This window comes from Pleurodeles waltl, chromosome 3_1 (assembly GCF_031143425.1).
Source record: "Pleurodeles waltl isolate 20211129_DDA chromosome 3_1, aPleWal1.hap1.20221129, whole genome shotgun sequence".
Lineage (NCBI taxonomy): Eukaryota > Metazoa > Chordata > Amphibia > Caudata > Salamandridae > Pleurodeles > Pleurodeles waltl.
The window spans coordinates 1,828,333,992-1,828,355,626 of NC_090440.1; the positions used below are offsets into that span (position 1 = coordinate 1,828,333,992).

General features: G+C 46.3%; 1 protein-coding gene across 3 annotated transcripts in view; it reads right to left on the minus strand.

Moving 5' to 3' along the window:
* Nucleotides 1-21,635, minus strand: part of GLS (glutaminase) — a 607,111-nt gene that overhangs the window by 365,473 nt on the left and 220,003 nt on the right. For all 3 annotated transcript variants that reach the window (XM_069225886.1, XM_069225887.1, XM_069225888.1), the window contains exon 9: nucleotides 7,861-7,919. In XM_069225886.1, coding sequence (XP_069081987.1) covers nucleotides 7,861-7,919 — 59 coding nt within the window. The remainder of the gene's footprint in view (nucleotides 1-7,860; nucleotides 7,920-21,635) is intronic.

The following is a 21,635-nucleotide window of genomic DNA, read 5'->3' on the forward strand; positions in this document are numbered from 1 at the left end:
ACAGTAAAAACAAAAACAGTGTTTGGAATGGTTTACAAAAAAAGTGTTTGGAATAGTATAAAACAGTGTAGGTGGTGTCATTACCCTTGTGCAGCTAGGTTATATGTTGGACACTAGTAAAGTAAATAAAAATAGAGGACAAAGTAAACTGTTTAACAAGGAATAGCTCAATAAAGAGGTCACCATCATGTAAAGGGGACTCTTGCCAGGAAGAACAACCTACTTCCCTTTGGTAATGCCTTATCTGGTAGAGATTAGCTAGCTGCAGATTCCTTATTTTAGAATTATACACAGGTGTGGATCTGGACCATAGGTGGAGTCGTTCCGTTCCAAGTGGCGTCGTCCTCCAGAGGTAACATGAGCCATGCCAATGTAGACACCATCCCGGGGCGCTGACATTAGTTTATTTTCGTGACTTTCCATGCCAGGAGCGTGGCGCCACAAAGAACAATGACCAATAGTGTGGAAAACTAGGGCCCTGAAAGGGAACAGCCATGCCCCTAGAAATCCGTTCAGAGACTGGGGAGGAAGGATGGGTTAGTATCCCTCTCCAAGTACCCCACTGCACTTTATCCATCTAATCTCCCTATGTCTCTTCTCCATCTACTTCACTTCTCACATAATTTCATGTCTATCTTCACTTTACCTCTGTGCTTGTCAGTACTACCTTACCTTTTTCTACCTCCAAGCCTTCACCCTCATTTGTTTATCTCATTTCTCCCTCACTACCTTAAATTGCTATATTTACTGCAATCTCTTACTACCTGACCTTTCAACTTGCCTCACAATTAGTTTACTACCTCATCTCTTCATCCACTGTTTCTTTTGTTCTACAACTGTTCCTTTATATCACGCTTTTTTTGGCTATTTATTTACCACTGACAGACACAGACAAAAACGCACAACCCGTCCTCTGTCTCTGTTTTAATTAACCTCTTCCACCTCAACTATCTCGTCCAAACTCTCTTTATAGATCTCTCTACCTCACAGCTCTTTACTATTTTTCTATCCCACTACGTTTTACCTCTTTATAAATTCACCTTTATTTCATATAGGTCACTCAACTTCCTCATGTCCACACCACATTCTATTTCTACCCTTCACCCCTGTCTCTACCTTCCTCTCTTCCCTGCCACTCTCGTTGCTTGACCCTTTTTTTAATACCTCTTCTCATTTTGCTCGTTTGAAGGGGTCAAAAAGAAATCATAAATTCAAAGGTCCTCCCAAACAGGGTGCCCCAATAAATATCTTCCTCAGGTCCCCACAAATACTTGAGATGTCTTTTAGCAACATGATCCAATCCTGGTTCCAGGAATAGTTTTTGGGCAAACGTTAACTAAGAATCGTCTTCGGCAAAGCAAAGAATGAAAAATAACAGCCTGACTCCCTCTGCTGAACGCTCTCGTTCACTTTTCCCAAATTCCGTCAATGGTCAATCAAGTTACCAACAAGAATAAAAGAAAAACTCCTCCATCCTGGTTCTATCACTTTTTCCTCCTTTGCTGAAGGTGGCTCCACTGCTCGGAGAAAGATATGCATTTTCAAACGATTCTCCCGTTGTGCGCTCTGCCCCCATGAATATGCGGCTGCTGGAGCTCACGTCCCTCTCCTTTCAGAATCCTTTGTGTGGGCCTGACTTTGAGGGTAGCAGCTAGTCCCCTGATTTTACCAGAGATTATCTGTTAAAAGAAAAGATGCAGTGCGAACAACTGATCTAAAATTAAAACGGGAATCAGCTTTGCTAGACTTGGCTGCCATGTTTCGTGCATGTTATATGAAATAATGAAAAGAAAAAGATAAGCAATACCTCCAGTTAACATTAAAAGATGCCACTGATGGGTTGCGAATTTAAAGCTTTTAACATTTTCTTAATAAAAATGGGTAATTTCTTGTTTATCCATGTAGTAGTTTTGAAAGCAGCCTTTGCAGTATTTGTAAGAAATGTGTTTTAATTACGTTAACTTTAATGTGAAACTGAGGGGCGTAGGCTGCCATCGTGGCTGACAGGAGGTTAGCACACGAGCTCTCTCCCAGCCAGGAGTTTTTGCTCCTCAAATCCTACAGAATCATACCTTTACGTCGATTACTTTTCAAAGGCTAACAGATAGTAACTGCTGGAGAGCACCGCTGTGACCGTCACTCGCCGCAGAATGCAGTGACCGGGCGATGCAGCCTTGTGGTGCCGGAGAACTTGTTTCTGTCCTCCTGAGGCGGGGCAAGAGGGAGGCCAGCCTAGGCCCGGGAAAGAGCCGCTCGACAGCAGCCTCTGCGGCACCGTAGGCAGCGATAATGCTTAAGTGACAGAGGACCTGACGCCCTCACCTGAGGAGCTGGTCGTGACCAGCGACCCAGAACCTGCGATCTTGGAGACCGAGGCTGAACTGCAGTGATCTGAACCCACGGCAGGCACTGACGACGAGGGCCGAAGACAACGCACATAAGCAGCAGTGTGTGCAGCACTTGCCCAACCCGGACCTGCCCCCTGCTCAGGGGAGATGGATGTGCAGGTCTGATGATCGACGGCAAAGGCAATCGAGACCTGCCTACAGCAGCCAGCACTCATTGCAGGCCATGACGGTGAGTGGAGAAGGTGCCCGCATGTGAGCAGCGAGGGTGCAGTTACCGTGCCACATGGACCTGGCCCCTCTCGTAGAGGAGAACGGATCAGGCCGACTGGCTACTGCCTGTGGTAGCAGCAGTTGACAACTACTACAGTCACTCCCATCATTTGCGGATACCGCTGCAAGGTGACCAGGTGGTGACAACCATCCAGCACAGTGCCCACCCTACCTGAAGGTGGAGTGCAAGCGGTTGCTTGCATCGCGTGGCTAAGTTTGAGACTATGGACCCAGGAGCTGAGCGACCAGGGGGAGGAAGAGCAAACTCTCTGGGGACCGGTGAGTGCAAATGCCGGTAGCACACAGCAGAGCGGCACTGGGACTCCTGGGGGCAAAGCGAGGGCCCGAGCAGCCAGCGAGGCAGCCCATGCGAACGCAAGAGAAGTGACAGAACATATGACTGATTAGGGTGAGCACTACAGGGGACTGACACAGCAGTTTTATTCGGAGCCCACAAGCTGCATAAAAGCGCATCAACAAATTACCCACCCCCCTCCCCTCTTTTCCTTTAAGTGACCCCTGGAAACATTGTTGACCTCTGTGGGCTAATGCTGTGAAACCAACCTATGCAGAGTTCCACTAGGTGCAGACTGTGGCATCATACTACCCACAGCAGAGGAAGGGGGTGGCTCCCCCTGTGACTTGCATACACCAGCTCGCCGCTGGGATAATCAGACAAATAGCTGCCTCTGGAGGCCTGAGACAGCTGGATCGCCCGATGGTAGCACGCATGGACTGCAGCACTCATAGGTCTTCGTCTTTGATACTGAGTGCTGCAAAGAGGGCTAACCTGAGGACAGAGAGTGCCCTTGGGAGAAGTAAGCTGCTGGTTGAGTTTCTGGGATAGCAACTTGGATGCATGTGGAGAGTTGCTTTGAACTTCCTGGGGCACTACCCAAAAAGTTATACCTGACTTGGCCCTTGCGCTGCTCGGACAGATAACCAGGTCTCAATCAAAGTGACTGTTCGTGGCCCTACACGGCTGTCTGAAGATGACCATCATGGGGAAATACAAGGTGACCCAAGCAGCAAGGTCGAACACTGTAACACAGTATACCACTCCAAGACTGCCTACCTAAAGGCTGATAAGACAGTCAGGTACTGTGGTAGAAGAGGGCCCTGACGGAGCCACACTGGAACCACCGAGAGCAGATTTAATGGCGGCCATCTTGGGCTTATGATTTGCATTGGACCATCGGACAGATAGCATGTCGATCGATGTTACACTGCTGACAGCGGACTTACTTAAAGGTCCAGACAAAGTCACTACTGTGGAAAGTAACGTAGGCACCCTACAGGGGAAACTGGTGATACTCAAGCAGCATATGGCCACTGTAAACAACATGGTTGACGAGTTGAGCAGGAGGGCGTAGACGTTGAAGGCCGCTCTCACTGCAGCAATATATGGGTGTTGGGGTTCCCAGAGAAAGTGGAGGGAACCTCTGTGGAATACTTCTTGGAAGACTGAATCAGGTTGGCCCTGAAACCCTGTGGCCTCTCAGACATCTTTGTAACTGAATGGGCCTACAGAGTTCTGGTCCCGCCGCCACGCCCGAGAGCCCCATTAAAGGCCATTATTGCTAAGGTCTTCAACTAAAGGGTCAGAGACTGCATCTTGAAAGAAGTGCTGCAATATCAGAACTGCAACACTGACATCTTTACGGACTATACAAAATTAATCCAGGAACAGCGTACGTCTTTCATAGATGCCAAACAGAAACTCAGGGCAATGGGTTTGAAATAGATGTTATTGTACCCAGCTAAACTGGAAGTCCTACACAATGGCAAGACAATTTTCTATAGGCCTGAAGATGTCTGGGAGTGGCTTGAGCTCGGGGTCCCTACTACCACAGCCCAGGGCAGAACTAATCAGCGCTGAAAATAGGGGACAGGCACTCTAACAACACTGGTGAACACAGACATCAGCAGAGATAACCCAAATCTGACCCCCTTGGGCTCAGACAGAATACACATAGGAGAAAATGGAGCCATGCACCTGACACAGTCAACGTCACCAGAGAGAAGAAATGTCACCAGGGCAGGTATCCTCAACAGAGATTACGTCACGGCCCGAGACCCACGTCAGAGATGATTCCAGGCACAGCACTTATTGAGAGTGGGCTCGAGGAGTCACTGAGTCAAGGAAAGGTACCAACCGTTATGACCATCTGTGAACTACCTCCCTAGAAACTAATGTTTCTGCAAACTCATTGATAAAGGTACTTATTGTGGTTGGGCAGATTGATGGAAGGGGTGGCGACAGATTGCACGTCCGGTTGAGATCAGAGGAAACCAGGTTGTTTCATTTTGAATTGTCAATATGCCTACAGTATCAATGTACTTTATAGTTTGGGAAGGCAATAGATTTTGTTGATTGACAGAAGAGCTGGTCCACGGTTTACGGTTAACAGGTCCCAGTTGGAACGGCAGGGGTGTTGTGGATGTCCTGACACAACAGTTTGTGGGCTCCAGCAGTCACATGTTAATGCTATTGTTGTCCGTGGGTGGGCAGGGACAGGGGAAATTGATTGTTTCATTTTCTATCTCCAAAGATTACAGTTTGTTAAGGGGGGATTCTAGCCTTTGCAGCCCAGAGATATTACTGCACAATGGGACCTTAGAATACATCACACAATGGTTGTCCGTAATACACATATACTCCTCTGTTGGAATGTGAGAGGGCTTGGTAGCAGCACTAAGCGATATAGAGTGTTGTCACTGCTCAAGCACCATGGGGTAGATATGGCTTGTCGCTAGGAGACCCACTTGGCTGATTCTGAAACAAAGAAACTTGCTAAAAAATGGAGGGGGCTAACATACTATGCTACTTTTTCCTCATTCGCTATGGGAGGTGCTGATTTGGATAGCCCCGGGGGTGCCTTTTGCCTTGACATAAATGGCGGCAGATATTGACGTTAGATGCATTCTGATTCGTGGTACAATAGATTTGTTCAGCACCCTCCTGGAAAACAGGGGAGGTAGACACTTAGGGGGTCATTATGACCCCGGTGGCCAACAGGCTGGCGGTACATACAGCCATATTATGACATTTTGCCAAACCGCCAATGTACCACACCGACTGCCACGGCGGTAATGACCGCTGGGCTGGAGACTACGGCCGCCCACGGTAATATGACTCCGCCCATTGCCATGGTTTCCGAGGCTTTTTTAATGCCACGAAAACCATGGCGGTAGGAACTATCAGTGCCAGGGAATTCTTTCCCTGGCACTGATAGGGTTCTCCCCTGCCCCTTTCCCCATTCCCATAGTCCTCCCCCTCCCATCCCCCCGACATACACACACCTACATGCACAGACATACACATGCATACACACACGCATACCCACATTCACCCACACATGCCTACATCCATGCACACAAACATCCACACACACGGACATACATACAAGCACACACGGATTCACTCATCACAACATACATGCACACTCACATCCATTCATGCACACACGCATTCCACATGCACCACACCCGCATACACGCACACAGACACAAACACCCACACACCCACAACACCTCCCATCCCCTCCCCTGTCGGAGCACCCGACTTACCTGCTTGAAGGGGACCCTCCGGCAGGAAACGGGACGCGGCGCTGCTGCCAGCAGCAGCTTCCGCCAGAACTCCGCCAGGCCATATCATGGATCATGATACGGTCGGCCGGGGTCTACTGGCGTGGCGCTGCTGCTGGCAGCAGCTCTACCTTACCGCCATCCGCCGCCATGACCGTAGCCGAAATTCCACCAGCCTTCTGGTGGAATTCCGGCTACGGTCGTAATATGGCGGTCGGCTGGTAGCCACGGCAACGGTCCTTTGGCAGCCATCGCCGTGGCGGTAGGTGGCATTTTCCGCCTATGTCATAATGAGGGCCTTAGTTTCCAATATCGATAGAGCCATGCTAGCAGATATGCCTAGGAGAGCGTTTACAGCATGGGAAGCTTGGAAAGACAAACAGACTACACCTATAAAGGAAGCACAATGGAAGGCAATATAAGCCTTGGTTAAGCAGGGGTCGCGCAACGCTTGACTTAAACTGATACATTTTAACTATATACACTGCACATATGTAATCCCGGGAATCGTACATAGAATAGACCCCACTAAAATAGACAGATGCCAACGGTGTCGCAAAAGACCAGCAACCTTCCTTCATGTTGCCTGGTATTGTTACTCGGTACAGGTATACTGGGACTTTGTGGTCCAGAGAATTTGGGGTGTATGGAGGCGGTAATGTCGGAACAGAATCCAGTGATATGCCTCTAAGAGGCTGATAACAGACAAAAGGGTAAACAAAATAGAAAGGAAATTTATGTAGCAGGCCTTATTGCTAGCCAAACAGTGGGTGGCCAACACTTGGATGAATACAGAGGGACCCAGTGTAAGGGACTGGCTTAAAGATGTGAGGGAATGGGCAGTCGCAAATAAATGTGGTTCTGTCTGGTTAGACGGAATGACCACGTTGAAGAATACTTGCTACTATGGAGGGGGATCCTTACAAAGTTACAGGAAGTTGAGGAACCATCGCTTGATGACACTACAGAGATTCTGGACTAACTACTGGTGGAGATATACAATGGGGAAAAGAACACAATATGTTTTTGTCTGATGTACCTTTTCTGTAATAACTGATCCCGGTGTTTGGAATTACTACTGTAGTAGTAGGGGGCTGGCTTATATGTTTAAGGTAGTCAATTGTACAATGTTACTGATGTACTGAAGAAAAAACAATAACAAAAAAAACCTTTAAAGTGAAACCTATTTCCTTCGCTCTTGTGCCCAAACAACGAACGTTTTGCAAATGTAGAATTTTTTTTTGCACAATTATGGATGACCTATTAAATTGTCAATTATGCCAAATTTACAGAATAGGCCTCTACTTCTACTAAGGTCAAATACCTGATGTCAGAGGAAAGGATAACTGAAAGGTTTGGGGCAGACTAAAATATAGGTTTTCATAGATTGCTATTTGTTTGACTTTTTATATGAAAGGTGCAAATAAGGAAGTCAGATTTGTAAGAATGAATAGAAGAGAGTACAAGAAGCCACGCAGTCCACATTTCAGAAAACCAAGTTGGTCAAGTAGTGTATGTTACAGGACGAAATTGTAAGTGTGAAGAAAAGTAAACAACACATCACAAAGGGCACTTCACCCTAGAAAAACACAGTCAAATCATTTTGAATGCTGTTAGAGGCGCTAAAGGCAATAAACTTTAAATAAAAACTTACGTGGCATTACTGAATCCAACATAATCATTACCAGCCATCTGGTTTAAAAACTGCATCACCTGTAAAACAGCAGCACAATATTACAATGGTTAGTCATACATCTACAAGTTTTTTTGGAAAAAATAATCTGTATGTATGCGAGTGCCTGTTATTTAAGCAACATGAAATGCGCCTGACTTCCATATTCATATTATAGTTCTCTGAACCCCAATAGAAGTCTCAGGGTTTATACAGACTCAGGGCGCAAGCTACATGGGCACATATATGTACAAAATGATCCTCAAGAGTGCAGTTTACATTTAATTTATGAACACTGACAGCAAATATGTTTCAAAGGTTACATTTACTACACTGGAAGGAGCATTACAGAGTTTACAATAATTAACACAGTTAATGGAAGTCTATGTATGATGGAGGAGAAAAGAGATATACGGGTGGTAGATGTGGCTTAGTGTTGTGCTGTCGTATGTTTTTACGTTATTTTGCTGTATTTTGTTTTCGTTAGCATTGTGCTCTCATTGCATTGGCTGCTCTGTTGCCTTATTGTCGTGTTCTATTGTTGGGGTATAGTGCGGTGCATTGCATCACATGATGTGCTGTGATTAGATTTTATTGTGTTCTGTTGGTGTGGTGCTATTTTTTGCTGTCTTTTTTTTATTGGATCTTTATATTGCTGTGCTCCATTTCTATGTAGCGTTGCAGTGTTGCAGCTGTCTTTATCTGGGAATTATGTTTCTGAAGACATCTTTAAAGAATCATTGCAAGCTGGTGTGCTGATTATCTTTTTATTACAAGTGTTAGACCAGACAGCCTTCGGGTGGTCATTCCCCAACTTTTTGCCTGCCTCCCTCCATTTTTCTCACACTGTTTTTGCTTTTACCACTGCCTTCCAGTGCTAAAGTGCATATACTCTCTCCCCTAAACATGGTAACATTGGTTTCTACCCAAGCGGCATATTTATTTTACCTGTAGGTCCCTAGTAAAGTGCACTACATGTGCCCAGGGCGTGTAAATCAAATGCTATTAGTGGGCCTGCAGCACTGATTGTGCCACCCACATAAGTAGCCATTTAACCATGTCTCAGGCCTGCTATTGCAAGACCTGTGTGTGCAGTTTCACTGCCACTTCGACTTGGCATTCAAAACTACTTGCCAAGCCTTAAACTCCCCTCGCCGAACTCATAATGACCCCCTTGGTGTTTTCGGGCCTTTGGGGATGGGTCCCCAGGGCCATCCGATGGCTCAGGGATGGGAAGCCCCATGCCCAGTTCCCAAATTACAGAGAGATCTGGGGGATGGAGTTCTCAGAGTCTTTTAATGGCTCGGGGGGGGGGGGGCATCAATTGCAATTAAAATACTTTTTTTGTCTATACCTGCTATGTAGGAAGCACATTTAAAAAAATGTTTCTGTGGAAAGAAAATACAAGCATGTTGGGACATGGTAATAGATGTGCACCCCACCCCGAGATCCCCAGCTGTATTGATATTTAAATCATGTGCGTGCGCCATGACTTAGGCCTGTCTCATTGTAATGAGGTCTGCTTTGACCTGGAAGGGTACACCACGCTCTAACCTCCTCAAGGTAGAGGACTGCTGCTGTTATCTGAGTTGAGTGAAGACAGCATACCCATTCTGTGTTTAGTAGAACAGGCCTTTTTTTTAGCTGAGTCACTAAGTGAGATCTAGTGGTCCACGCTTTAAAGTTCTGTCACTAGGTACTTATCTCACCCTTGGCCTACATGAATTGCGTGTACTGCCAGACACCATGTGATACTTGGGTTTGCATGCTGTGTATGGATTTGGACTAAAAAGGTGGGAACATGAGACTTGTACTTTGTTGAAAAGCACCATGTCATCAGGAGAGGGACGATTGCCAAGACTCTTGGCTATTGGAACCTGGACTGGTGACCAAAGTCTCCCAGTCTCCCATCTGGGTGAGCAGCCACCACACAGGAGCCAAGAACACTTGCCTGTAGCACCAACCTTTCACCTACCTGACAGACCAGTGTGCCCTGTGAGTAGGAGACAGACAGAAATGAGGGAGTGAGGCCCAGTGGGATCCTGGCAAATGGATCCCAGTGGGCAGAGTGTGAGGTATCCGGTCCATTCAGGACTATTGTTGGGAGAAAGCCTTCCACTCTCCTCCTGAACTTGGCAATCCCTGTCTGAGTTGTTGTGAGGTTGCGGACTATCACCTAGTGCCTCGAATTTCACTCAGGCTGTTGCCCATGAACTCTTTTTGGCAAATGGGAGCACTGGAACTGCTGGGGCTGTCACCGTTTCCACTGAGATTGTTGGGGCCATCGCCTGTGCAACTAAAACAGGGGGCCATCAACTGTGCAACGAAAACTGGGGGGTCATCACCCTTGCAACTGAAATTGTGTGCTGTTGCCTATATTAGTGACCCTTCCTCCATGCCATTAGGGGCGGCTGAGACTTGTGGAACAGTCACCAGAGTACTCAACATGATCAGGACTGTCGTCTGTGTCTGTGACCCTTTTATGCTAGGAGGCGGCCATTAGGACTGCTGGAGCCCTGGCAGTGTCGGAAAAGTCCACGGAACCAGTGGAGAAGCTTGGGAAAAAGTTCAGAAACCACCTGCAGGAGTGCCGCTGCTTCACCGACTTACCAGCAGGAACCATGAAGAAGGAGCTGTTGCACCTGGAATCCTTTGCCGTCTGCAACCCCCTCAGAGCACCGACCCTGGAAAGTGCACAGTGAGAGCTGCTCATTGTGGAGCACAGGGGAGAAAGGCACCCTGGCTAGGGTTGGGATAAGGTGGAAGCAGGGCCACAGGCTTGTTTGAGCTCGGCTGTTTACCACCCAGAATGCTCAAAACTTTCATGGCCAAAGTTAGACTTTGATACCCATTGCTAATGTGGGCAGCACCTGTATTCACCTCCTTCAATCCACCATGGACACCAAGTATAGCAAGGACGAGGAGAGGGCGAACAAAGGGTTTGCACGGGGGTGCACTGCCCTGACAAACATGAATTCCCTTGTGTTGAGAGACTACGTGTATGGATTATTTGGCGTGTTTTGTTTAGAGTAAATCATAAGTGCTGTTTTTACACTAATTATCAGTACTGGACTGGATAAATGTTTTTGTGGTCACTATGGGTTGTCTGAGTTTTGAGCCCTCACATACCTTGCACCTACCTCCTGCTGAAGAGTATTTGACTGCTTGGCCTGTGACATCACTGGTAATGAAGTGCTGAGGGGCAGTACTTAGCCCAGTTACTCAAAACCCATACTAGGTCGGGCCACTGGACATCAAGAGTAAAAGACAACAACCCCCATGTTTGGGCCCCATTGCCCTCTGAACAGAGTTTCGACATTCCATATCTTCGGACAACACAGAACAAAAATGCTACAAATCCTGTTCTTGATGCTTCAAATAAAAATATGAGAATAACCCTGATCTGTTAGACCTCTATGCCATTGACACAGCTGAAGTTGATGGGAGAAGAGGTGACAGAACAATGTAATTAGCAAAGTTAGAATCTCACTGTATAAATGATTTACAGAACAAGAATCCTTGAGGACTGCATGCATACGAGGAACTGTGGGGTTATATTTAGGAGACTTTAAAATTGATTATCATCAGACCATGAGTACTGATTTACGAAATTGGGCTTATGAATTGATCCATATAATGAATCAACTATATATCACGGTACGATAAAGATGACGTTACTGGTTGAATTATGCCAGATTAAGTGACTAGATGTAGTTTTTGACTACTCAGAACTGTTGGGTTGATTGATTGACTCACCTGCTAGGACACATTACCATCTGCATACTGATATTCTATTAATGACCTAAAATCACCATACTCATATGTTAATCGGATATAATACTGGGAAGGTTTGGGATTTACTCACGATAATTAGGCTGGCCCAGCCCCCTTTCGGAATGTTTAAGTGCCCAATTGCATTAACCCATTTGTTATAGTATTAAATGATGCACACCTTTTCCAACTTTTTAGTATCTCAGTGGGCTTTTACAACCTCGCATTAAATATATATGTGTATATGTGCGTGACTTTTGTTGTGTCTACTTTCAAACATAAGCAGGTGAGTATTGAAGGCAGTTTTCAGAGAAGAGAGGCGAGGAGCCACATATCATGTTAGCTTTAGAAATAGGCAGCAAAGTCCAAAATATTGTTAACTTTAAGAAATAATTTGTAAGTGTAACTCCTAGTCTCCAGTATTGGTATCTTTCATAGATTCACATGTTTGAATCATTCCCCGTTGTCGAAGTGGTAGTCCCACAATATCATCTTAAGCAGTATATCTCATAATAATTGGCGGTAAAGGGAATGCAAGATTCAGCTTAACAGCCTATCCATGTCCTTTTTTTTAAAAAAGGACCAAAGTTTAACAATGACCAATCAGGTGACAGCACCCTTAGCACAGTTAAACCAGAGGCATCTTCCCTCAGATTATCCAGGCACTGGTGAGATAAACCTCACTGGCCAAGAAGGAGAGCCTCTAAGGGAAGGAGAGTGGGTTGCATGTGAATCCATGAAAGATACCAATACTAGAGAACAGGAGTTACAGGAAAGTAACAAAATCTTCCTCCAGTATTGGAGTATCTTTCATGGATTCACATGCTTGAATCAGAATAGTTAACAGTGCAATACATTAGCAACAAATACACATGATTATGACAGTGAATGGTGGGTATAACCTTATACAACACATGGTAACTGGCTCACCTTATTGGAAAAGATGCTGAAGTACTGTTTGACCCACAGCTGAACAGAAGTCTGTGCTGCATCAAGACAGTAGTATGGGGTGAAAGTGTGCCTGCTCTTCCAGGCTGCAGCACAACATATATTTTTTCGTGGACACCCCAGCAAATAAAGCCTCTATTGTGGAAACTGCTCTCATAGAATGTGCTTTGGTCTTTAGCCTTAAAGAACTGCCTGCCTGCTTTGGAATGACACAAGTGAATGGCTGAGGAAATCCATCTTGCTATGGTGGGCTTGGAGACTGGTCCAACTTTGTTATTGTTGCCATAAGCCACAAAAATTTGATCAATAGTAAAAATATGCTTTGGGCGATGTAAGTAAAACTTTAAAAACATCTCTTGACATCATGAGTATGAAGTCTTTTTTCTGTTGCTGTTTAAGGGTTGGGAAAGAAAGTCATGAGCATAATCGATTGATTTAGATGAAAATCAGCTGCAACCTTTGGTATGAACATTGGATTTGTTTGCAGGATTACCATGGTATCATTGAATTGTAATAAAGGCTCCTTAATAGTGAATGCTTGAAGTTTGCTTACTCTCCTAGCAGAGGCAAGGGCTTGTAACAACGCCACCTTCCAAAGTAAGGAACTTTAGTTCAATACTGTGAATTGGTTCAAATGAACTATTAATCAATTCGGATAGCATGGTGTTAAGTTGCCATGCAGGTGGCGATGACTTTATTGGAGGATATGCTATGAAAAGCCCTTTAAGAAACTGAACAATTATTCTGTGTGATCATAAGGAAGAGGATCCCAGAGTCTGCCTATACCTGGAAAAAGCAGCCAAATGCATTTTGACGGAGGAGGTGTTAGACCAGATTTGGCTGGAGACAGTAAATATGGTAGTACTTGTTTGGGAGGATATGTGATAGGATGTACTTTAGATTTATCGCACCAAAGACAAACACATTTCCATTAGAAGTAATAAGTTTTGTTAGTAGAATTAGCTCTAGCCTTTGCAAGAATACTACAACAATCCTCTGGAATGTCTAGGTGCAGTAGCTCATGGTGCTCAGGATCTAAGCTGAAAAATGCAGAGAAATTGAGTCTGTATAAAGGACCTAGTGATTGTTCATTGATAACAAGTCTACGTGGGGCTTGAGTTGAACGTGTTTGTCTGTTGACAACATGAGGAGCTCCATAAATCAGTGTTGTCTGGGCCATTGTGGAGCTATGAGTATTAACAGGCATGGTTCCCCTTTGATTTTCCGGAGAATCCTGGGGATAAGTGGGATTGGGGGAAAAGCATAGGCACCACTGCACCGAAAGGGCTTTCCTCTAGTATCTCTTTTGAAAGTACCTGCTGGCGTAGAACCAGCATTTCTTGTTCTCTTGTGATGCAAAAAGATCCACACTTGGTTTGCCCCATTGTTGAAATATGGCATCCAGGATCAGTTGGTTCAATTTCCATTTGTGACAACTTTGGGACATTCTGCTCAAGGTATCTGCTAAAGAGTTGTGTACTCTTGGGAGATGTTCTGCCCTTAAGGTCATTTGATGTCTTAGTGCCCAGCGCCAGATAGTTTGAGCTTCCTGGGCCAGAATCCTAAATCGTGTACCTCCCTATTTGTTGAGGTAATGCATACTCGTTGTGTTGTCTGTCCTTATCAACACAGAGGAACCTTGAACTCTCATCAAGAAAGCTTGAACAGCCAGTGAGATTGCTCTGAGCTCGAGGAAGTTGATATGCAGTTTCCACTGTTCTGGAGTGCACTTGTTCTGAATCTGGAGATCTTGCAAATGACCTCCCCATCCTTCTAGAGAAGTGTCTGTTGTAATGACATATTCCAAAATGAGAGGAAGGAATGTCAGTCCTGCAGAGAGATTGTTGGAGCTTGCCCTCCAGGGAAGAGCTGTTTTCATGACAGGTGTGATCTATATGAGGTTACTGAATTGTACTTCCCACTGGAGCCACTGTGCATTCAACTGCTCCTGGAAAGGTTGCCTTTTGAGACGAGCATGTGGTATTAAGGAAATGGCTGAATACCTCATGCCTAGTAGAGATTTGATCAGTGCAAGCTGAAGCGCACGCTCTTCTTGAAAGGGAGCAAGCCAATATGGAGAGTTGCTGCTGTCTGTCTACAGACAAGAATGTCTTGTCTAGTAATGTGTTCAGAGTTGCTCTTTGTCAGAGACTTCTGGAAATTGACTGTGAGCCCCAGAGTTTGAAAGAGATGAAGACACTTGGCAGTATCCCTTGACATCTATTGGAAAGATGGAGCATTTATCAACCAGTCGTCCAGGTAAGGGAAAAACTGAATGCCTTGTTGTCACATATTGGCTTCCACTGGGGCAAGACATTTCATATATATCGGGGAATGGATCGGAGACTAAAGGGATTGACCTTGTACTGGCAATGAGTACCAGCTACTGTAAACCTGAGGAGTTTGCCATGGATGGAATGGATGGGAATGTGGAAATAAGCATCCTGGAGATCAAGGCCAGTAAGAAAATCTCTGTGGTAGAGAAGCTGGAGAATTTCCGGGAGGGAAACCATACAGAAAATATGTTTCTTCAGGTACTTGTTAAGTTTCCTGAGGTTGAGAATAGGACGCCACTCCCTTGATTTCTTCCTCAAGAGACAAAAACGGAAGTAAAACCCCTTTCCTTTTTGGGAATGCAGGACCTGTTCTAAGACTCCTTATGACAACATGGCCGAAACCTCCTTGCAAAGAAGATGAATGTGAGCAGGGAGGAATTTTGTCGGTGGAGTCTGAGGTGGAATTTGAGTGGCCTTCAAAGTATGGCCATGCTTGACGAGATCTAGGATCCATTCGTCCATAGATATTTTGCTCCGCTGATGTAAGTACTGGGAAATTCTGGCACCCACTGAAGGATGAGAACGGAGTATAGCAAGCACCTAGAAGTTGTCACTGCTTCCTAGCGGTATCTCTGGCAGATGCAGCCTGTCTTCTTCTTGGTTGCTTAGAGTAGGATGCCGATGGTTGTGCTTGATAGGGTTGATGTTGATAAGCAGGTCGAAAGGACTGCTGGTAAGATTGTGGTTGTTATCTTTGTTTTCCTCCATGGTATGAGTAAGATACGTGGCCACATATGCCATGAAAAAGAGTCTTACGGGACTGGAGACTTCTAGGAATTGAGCTGTTTCTGTGCCTTTACGGCCTGTAGACCGTCATTTACATGCTTCCTAAGTAAAGAATCAGTGTTGAAGGGAATATCAAGGACGTTGGTTTGCACTTCTGGGCGGAACAACGTGGCCTTAAACCAACCTTGGCATCGAAGTACAGCAGATCCTGCAAACTGCTGGAAGCCTAAAGATGCAATATCTATTGCATAGTCGATAATTTCAGATGTTGCTTTTTTGCCTTCCTGCAAAATGTGAGTAGCTTCGGTTTTCTTGTTATCTGGCATAAAATCCAGGTATGTGGCAATGTCATACCAAATTTGGCAATCATATCGCCGCAGAATGGCCCGAGAGTTTGCGGCCAGGACAGTCGTACCTGACATGACTGTGAATGTCTTGCCAATATTGTCCAGCAGTCTGCCCTCCATATCAGGCAGAGAAGTGATTGGGGTGGAAGGATTTTTAGACCTGCTTTGCCCGGCCTGAGAAATGACCTAATCAGGTCTTGGATGTCCGATTAAACAAGCAGGTGAGTCCTCTGGCACTTTGTATTTCTTATCTATTACAGGAAGAAAAACAGTGAAGGTTGCTGGTGTTTCATGATTTTTACTCCTTCCTCCTATATATAGTCTACAATCAGTATTGCTCTGACTGTCTTTCTGGCTTGATCCTTAAAATTGTATAGAAAACAGTCCCTCTGTTTAGCAGTGATGGGCAGTTTGAAACACTTGGCCACTCTCTCCATTAACATATGAAAACCACCAATATCTCCTGTTGGAGAATCCACTGCTTATGGTGCTGGAGAAGGTGGAGGAATGAGGAAACCATCCCATTCATTGGTGATGGTGTGATTGTCTGCTATTTTGCCTTCTTCTCTATTTCCATCATTATCTTCTCAAGGAGGCATGGCAATGTAGGATTGCAGAGTCATTCTTGGAGTAGGTGGTGGAGGTAGATGTTCTGGCGATCTAGGTGCTAGCGCAGTTACTACTGCAGGTGACTTTTGCACTTCAGCTATGTCGGGAAAAGCTTGTAATAGTCTGTAAGCATGCTTTGCAGGTCTTACACTAGGGAAGCCGGAACCTGGAGCATACTTGATGGTGGTGGTGGAGTAGCATAATGATGACGTTGTTTAACATAGTGATGACTTTGGAACATACGCTCATAATACTCTAGTTCTTCCTCTTCACCAAGATATTTAACATGCAATTCAGAGGGGCTGTGAGCTGCCCCAAACATCCCTTGATCGTCATCCGAGTCCTGAATATCTAATAAGTGACTAGGTTTAAGTGTTGACACTTCAGTAGGGAATGTGAATTCAGGATAAATACTTTGAGGAGATGGTAAAACGGTCATCGACGAGGTTGTCGAAGGTAGCGTCAACGGTGTGGATAACAGTAATGTGGATGGTCTCTTGAGTTTGGACCTTGCCAATGACGAGGAGGGTTTTTCCAACAGCTGCGCAAATGTTGTCGACGAGGCCATCAAAGACGATGGCACTAACGCCAATGTCACAGTCATTGTCGAAGTGATGGATTTCGTCAATGGTGTGTTGGTTGTCGCCGACGAGGTTGTCTTTGTCAATGCAGAAACCTTCATCGATGCCGCTGAGGACGGTATCGATGAAGACGGTGAAATGATCGTTGCGCTTCTGGTTGCTGCAATCAACAATGGTTTTGACTTCCTTGGCGTCATCGACAATACTTTAACAGTGATTTTTGGCTTCTTTGAGAGAGGTTCAGATAAAGACTTTGGTTTCAAAAGAAGGGCTGTAGATGGAGTCGAGGGCTCAGATTTAGAATCTGAGGAGGCCCTTTTTAGGTCGAGCATAGCAGCATGTAAGCGCTGCTCTTCTCAACATGTTGTAATCTATTACGTGGGCTTTAACCCTGCCCATCACTTTAATTTGTTCCTAGGCCAGCCTTTCAAAAATCCCTTGATGCCGCTGGTAAATGCTTTTGTTTGTTCTGCCTTGAGGCTGTTTTGTTACCGCCTTGGAAACTGACCCTGTTATATGGATTATTGCACAATCAGCTATGTACCTTAGTGTGGTGCACTATTTTGTCTTTTGCCTCGCTGCTTCGCTCATGGCGGTATGTTGTTTCTTAATCTTCCTTGGTTTCTGGCATTTTAATGTTTCTTTGCCATGTCTGCGGGGTCTTTTTTAATTATTCATTTATTTTTTGCAGTTTTATGTAGCGCAAACTCGATACAAAGGTATTGCAACGCTTTACTTGAGCACCAGTTACATTACACATGAACGCATTATTTTTGGTGGCAAGGGGAGATTAAGGCCCTCATTATGACATTGGCGGTAAATCCCACTTACCGCCACGCTGACTGCCGCCAGCTTACCGCAGCGGATAGCCGTTCATCATGTTATGACACACATACACCAATCCGTCAGTGTTCAGCCACATACACAAATCTGCCAGCCGAAAGGTCAGTGATGAAGTGGCAGTATCAAAAACAACTCCATTACGCCAACAGAACTACGCCCATCACATTATGACCCACGAATCACCACGGCGGACATTCAACAGCGGTAAACTATTGGCGGTGCATACCGCTGCGCTCAAAATGCACACACACAAACAAAACACCACCACATTGGACAAGTCAAACAACACTCACCTGACACCCATACACACACCACACCCACACCACTATAAAACACACACCCACATTACCCACAACCCTTTACCATTACAAACCATTGCCAGCAGAGAGACATCAAGACCACAGACACAACCAGAGCCACACACTACTCACACCTATACACCACTCACACACCCGAACACATTACCCAATACACCCTCACCTACACACCTCACACAGCACATAGCACCCATGGTACCACAAAGACACCCCCGCTTCCCACAGGAGGAGCTACGGGTCATGGTGGAGGATATAATCAGGGTAGAGCCACAGCTATTTGGAGCACAGGTGCAGCACATATCGATAGGTAGGAAGGAGGAGCTATGGCAGAGAATTGTGGACAGGGTCAACGCAGTGGGACAGCGCCCAAGAACTAGGGAGGACATCAGGAAGAGGTGGAATGACCTACGGGGAAAGGTACGTTCCATTGCAGCAAGACACCAGCTCGCTGTACAGAGGACTGGCGGTGGACCCCCACCTCCTCTCCCACAACTAACAGCATGGGATGAGCAAGTCTTGGCAATCCTGCATCCTGAGGGCCTGGCAGGAGGAGGACTGGACTCTGGTAACTCAACTCTCTACTACTACTACTACCCCCCCCCCCTACCTGCATGCCATCACATACCCCCTCCCTCACTCCCATCACTCCACTACATCCCACACACCCCACCATCACATCTCACTCATCCCAATGCCAAGCCCTGCATGCTCTAACAATGCATGGACACCACTAACAGCCCTGCATGGACACTCATCACTAAAGCATGCACACCATAGAGAACTAACAATCCCGCCATACACTAACATACACAAGTGAAAGCTGCCAGGGCAAATATACAACCAAAGAGGGCAAGCCACGGATGCACAATATGTCAGACACAGAAACCATAAGACATCATTTACATCCCCACAGGTACTCCAGCCAATGTCAGCGGAGAGGAGGTCCAGCAATATTCAGTCCCCCAACTGAAGAGGTCCACAGTGATGACAGCAACTCTGGTCTTCAGGATCTGGATGACCAACCTGGCCCAGGGCCAGTCACACACCACCACAGAGCCTCTCCTATCAGGAAACACCACCACAGCACCCACCCAGCATACCCATACCTCTGTCCCCAGGACATGTCAATCAGCAGTGTGTTCACCTCTACATGGACCCCAGGGCACACCTCGCCCCCAAGACAATCAGGGACCTGGGGTCAGGGGCAGTGGGCACACTGTTCAGTGGACAGAGGCACAGGCCAACAGGGACACTGGGAGGACTGCTGTGTGCCAGAGGAAGGACAGGCCCAGGAAACAGACTCTCCAGGAGGCACTTGCAGAGATCCTGGGAGCATATCAACATTCCCAGGACACGATGGGCCAGATCCTGGACAGTGTGCAGGAGAACAAGTGGCTGCAGGAGGGACAGTAACGGGGGATCAGGTATTACTTACAGGCCATCAACAACACACTGATCTCCATAGCAGGGGTGCTGGCAGACATGACCAATATTATGAGGGAGGCAGTCACAACAGTGGGCCCCTGCCACTAGCCAGACATCTGCACAGCCTTCCACCTCCGCTGCTGCTAGTGGCCAGAAGGCCCGCCACAGGACTCACAGGCCACCAGCACCCCTCCCCCTGCAGAAGAACAACCCCGAAAACGTTCCCTGCGATCCAGACAGAAGCCAGAGACACTTGCCAAGACCCCTGCCAGGAAATGAGACTCTCCTGATTGTCCCACTCTGTCACCCTGTCCACCTTGAACCTCCAATGCTCCCCCCTCCTATGTCCCCTTGGACAATGCACCTGTGCTACAAACAGATTGAAACAATACCCTGGACTTCCCTCCATCATCACCCCATCCCATTGCACTTACGCCTCAATATTTTAGCACTTCAGTAAACACCCTTGGGAAAAAAAAAGTTTGGAGTATGTCATTTTTGTTCAAGTATGTATTCATTTAAACAGGTACAAACATTGCAATTCAACCGTACAGAAAATGAGCATAGATTAATGACCTGTAGCTGGCTGCAGTGATCACATCAGGAGCATATGTAAGGTCACCAACGTCTGCAAAATGAATTGCCAGAGGGTAGAGTAAGTGGGCATAGAAGTGGGAAATAATAGCATGCCAGTGCCACAGAAATTCAAACAAATGTCATTGAAATGTAAAGTAACACTGTTTTACCTGTGAGTCATTGGAAGTATTGTCTGATCACTGATGTTCTGTTGTCCTCATCCTCATCCTCTGCCTCCTCATCCTCACTGTCCACAGAGTCCACTGCTGCCACACGGGCATCTCCAGCCTTCTCCTCCTGCAGAAAAGGCACATGGCGTCTCATGGCAAGGTTGAGCAACATGCAGCATGCCACTACTATCTGGTAGAACTTCTTGGGTGAGTAGCAAAGGGATCCACCTATTAGATGGAGACAGCAGAACCTGGTCTTCAGGAGGCCAAAGGTCCTTTCTATTATCCTTCTGGTTTGCCCATTTGCCTCATTATAACGTTCTTCTGCCCTTGTCCTGGCACTCCTCACAGGGGTCAGCAGCCATGATAGGCTGGGGTAACCAGAGTCACCTGCAAATTTTGAGGGACAACATTTAGCCACACACTATCCCATATGGCCCACACCATAACCATACACCAACATGTACTGGGTGGGAACCAGGACTCACCTATTAGCTACACCCTGTGCCTCTGTAGTTGACCCATCACATTTTGGATGCTGCTATTCCTCAGGACAAAGGCATCATGCACCGACCCAGGATACTTAGCATTGACGTGGGAGATGTACTAGTCCGCCAAGCACACCATCTGTACATTCATTGAGTGGAAACTCTTACGATTTCTGAACACCTGTTCATCCTGACCAGGGGGGGGGACAAATGCAATATGTGTTCCATCAATCGCCCCAATTATTTTGGGGATATGTCCCATTGCATCGAACTCGGCCTTCACTTTGGCTAAATCTTCAACCTGGGGAAATACAATGTAGCTGCACATGTGTTTAATCAGGGCAGACAACACTCTTGTTAGCACTAATGAAAACACTGATTGTGACATTCCTGCTGCCAAGCCCACTGTCACTTGGAAAGAACCAGTTGCCAGGAAATGGAGCACAGATAAGACTTGCACAAGAGGGGGGGGGGTCCCAGTGGGGTGACGGATAGCAGATACCAGGTCAGGCTCCAATTGGGCACACAGCTCTGTGATTGTGGCCCTGTCAAGTCTATAGGTGAGGATAATGTGCCTGTCCTCCAGTGTTGCCATGTCCACCAGGGGTCTGTACATGGTG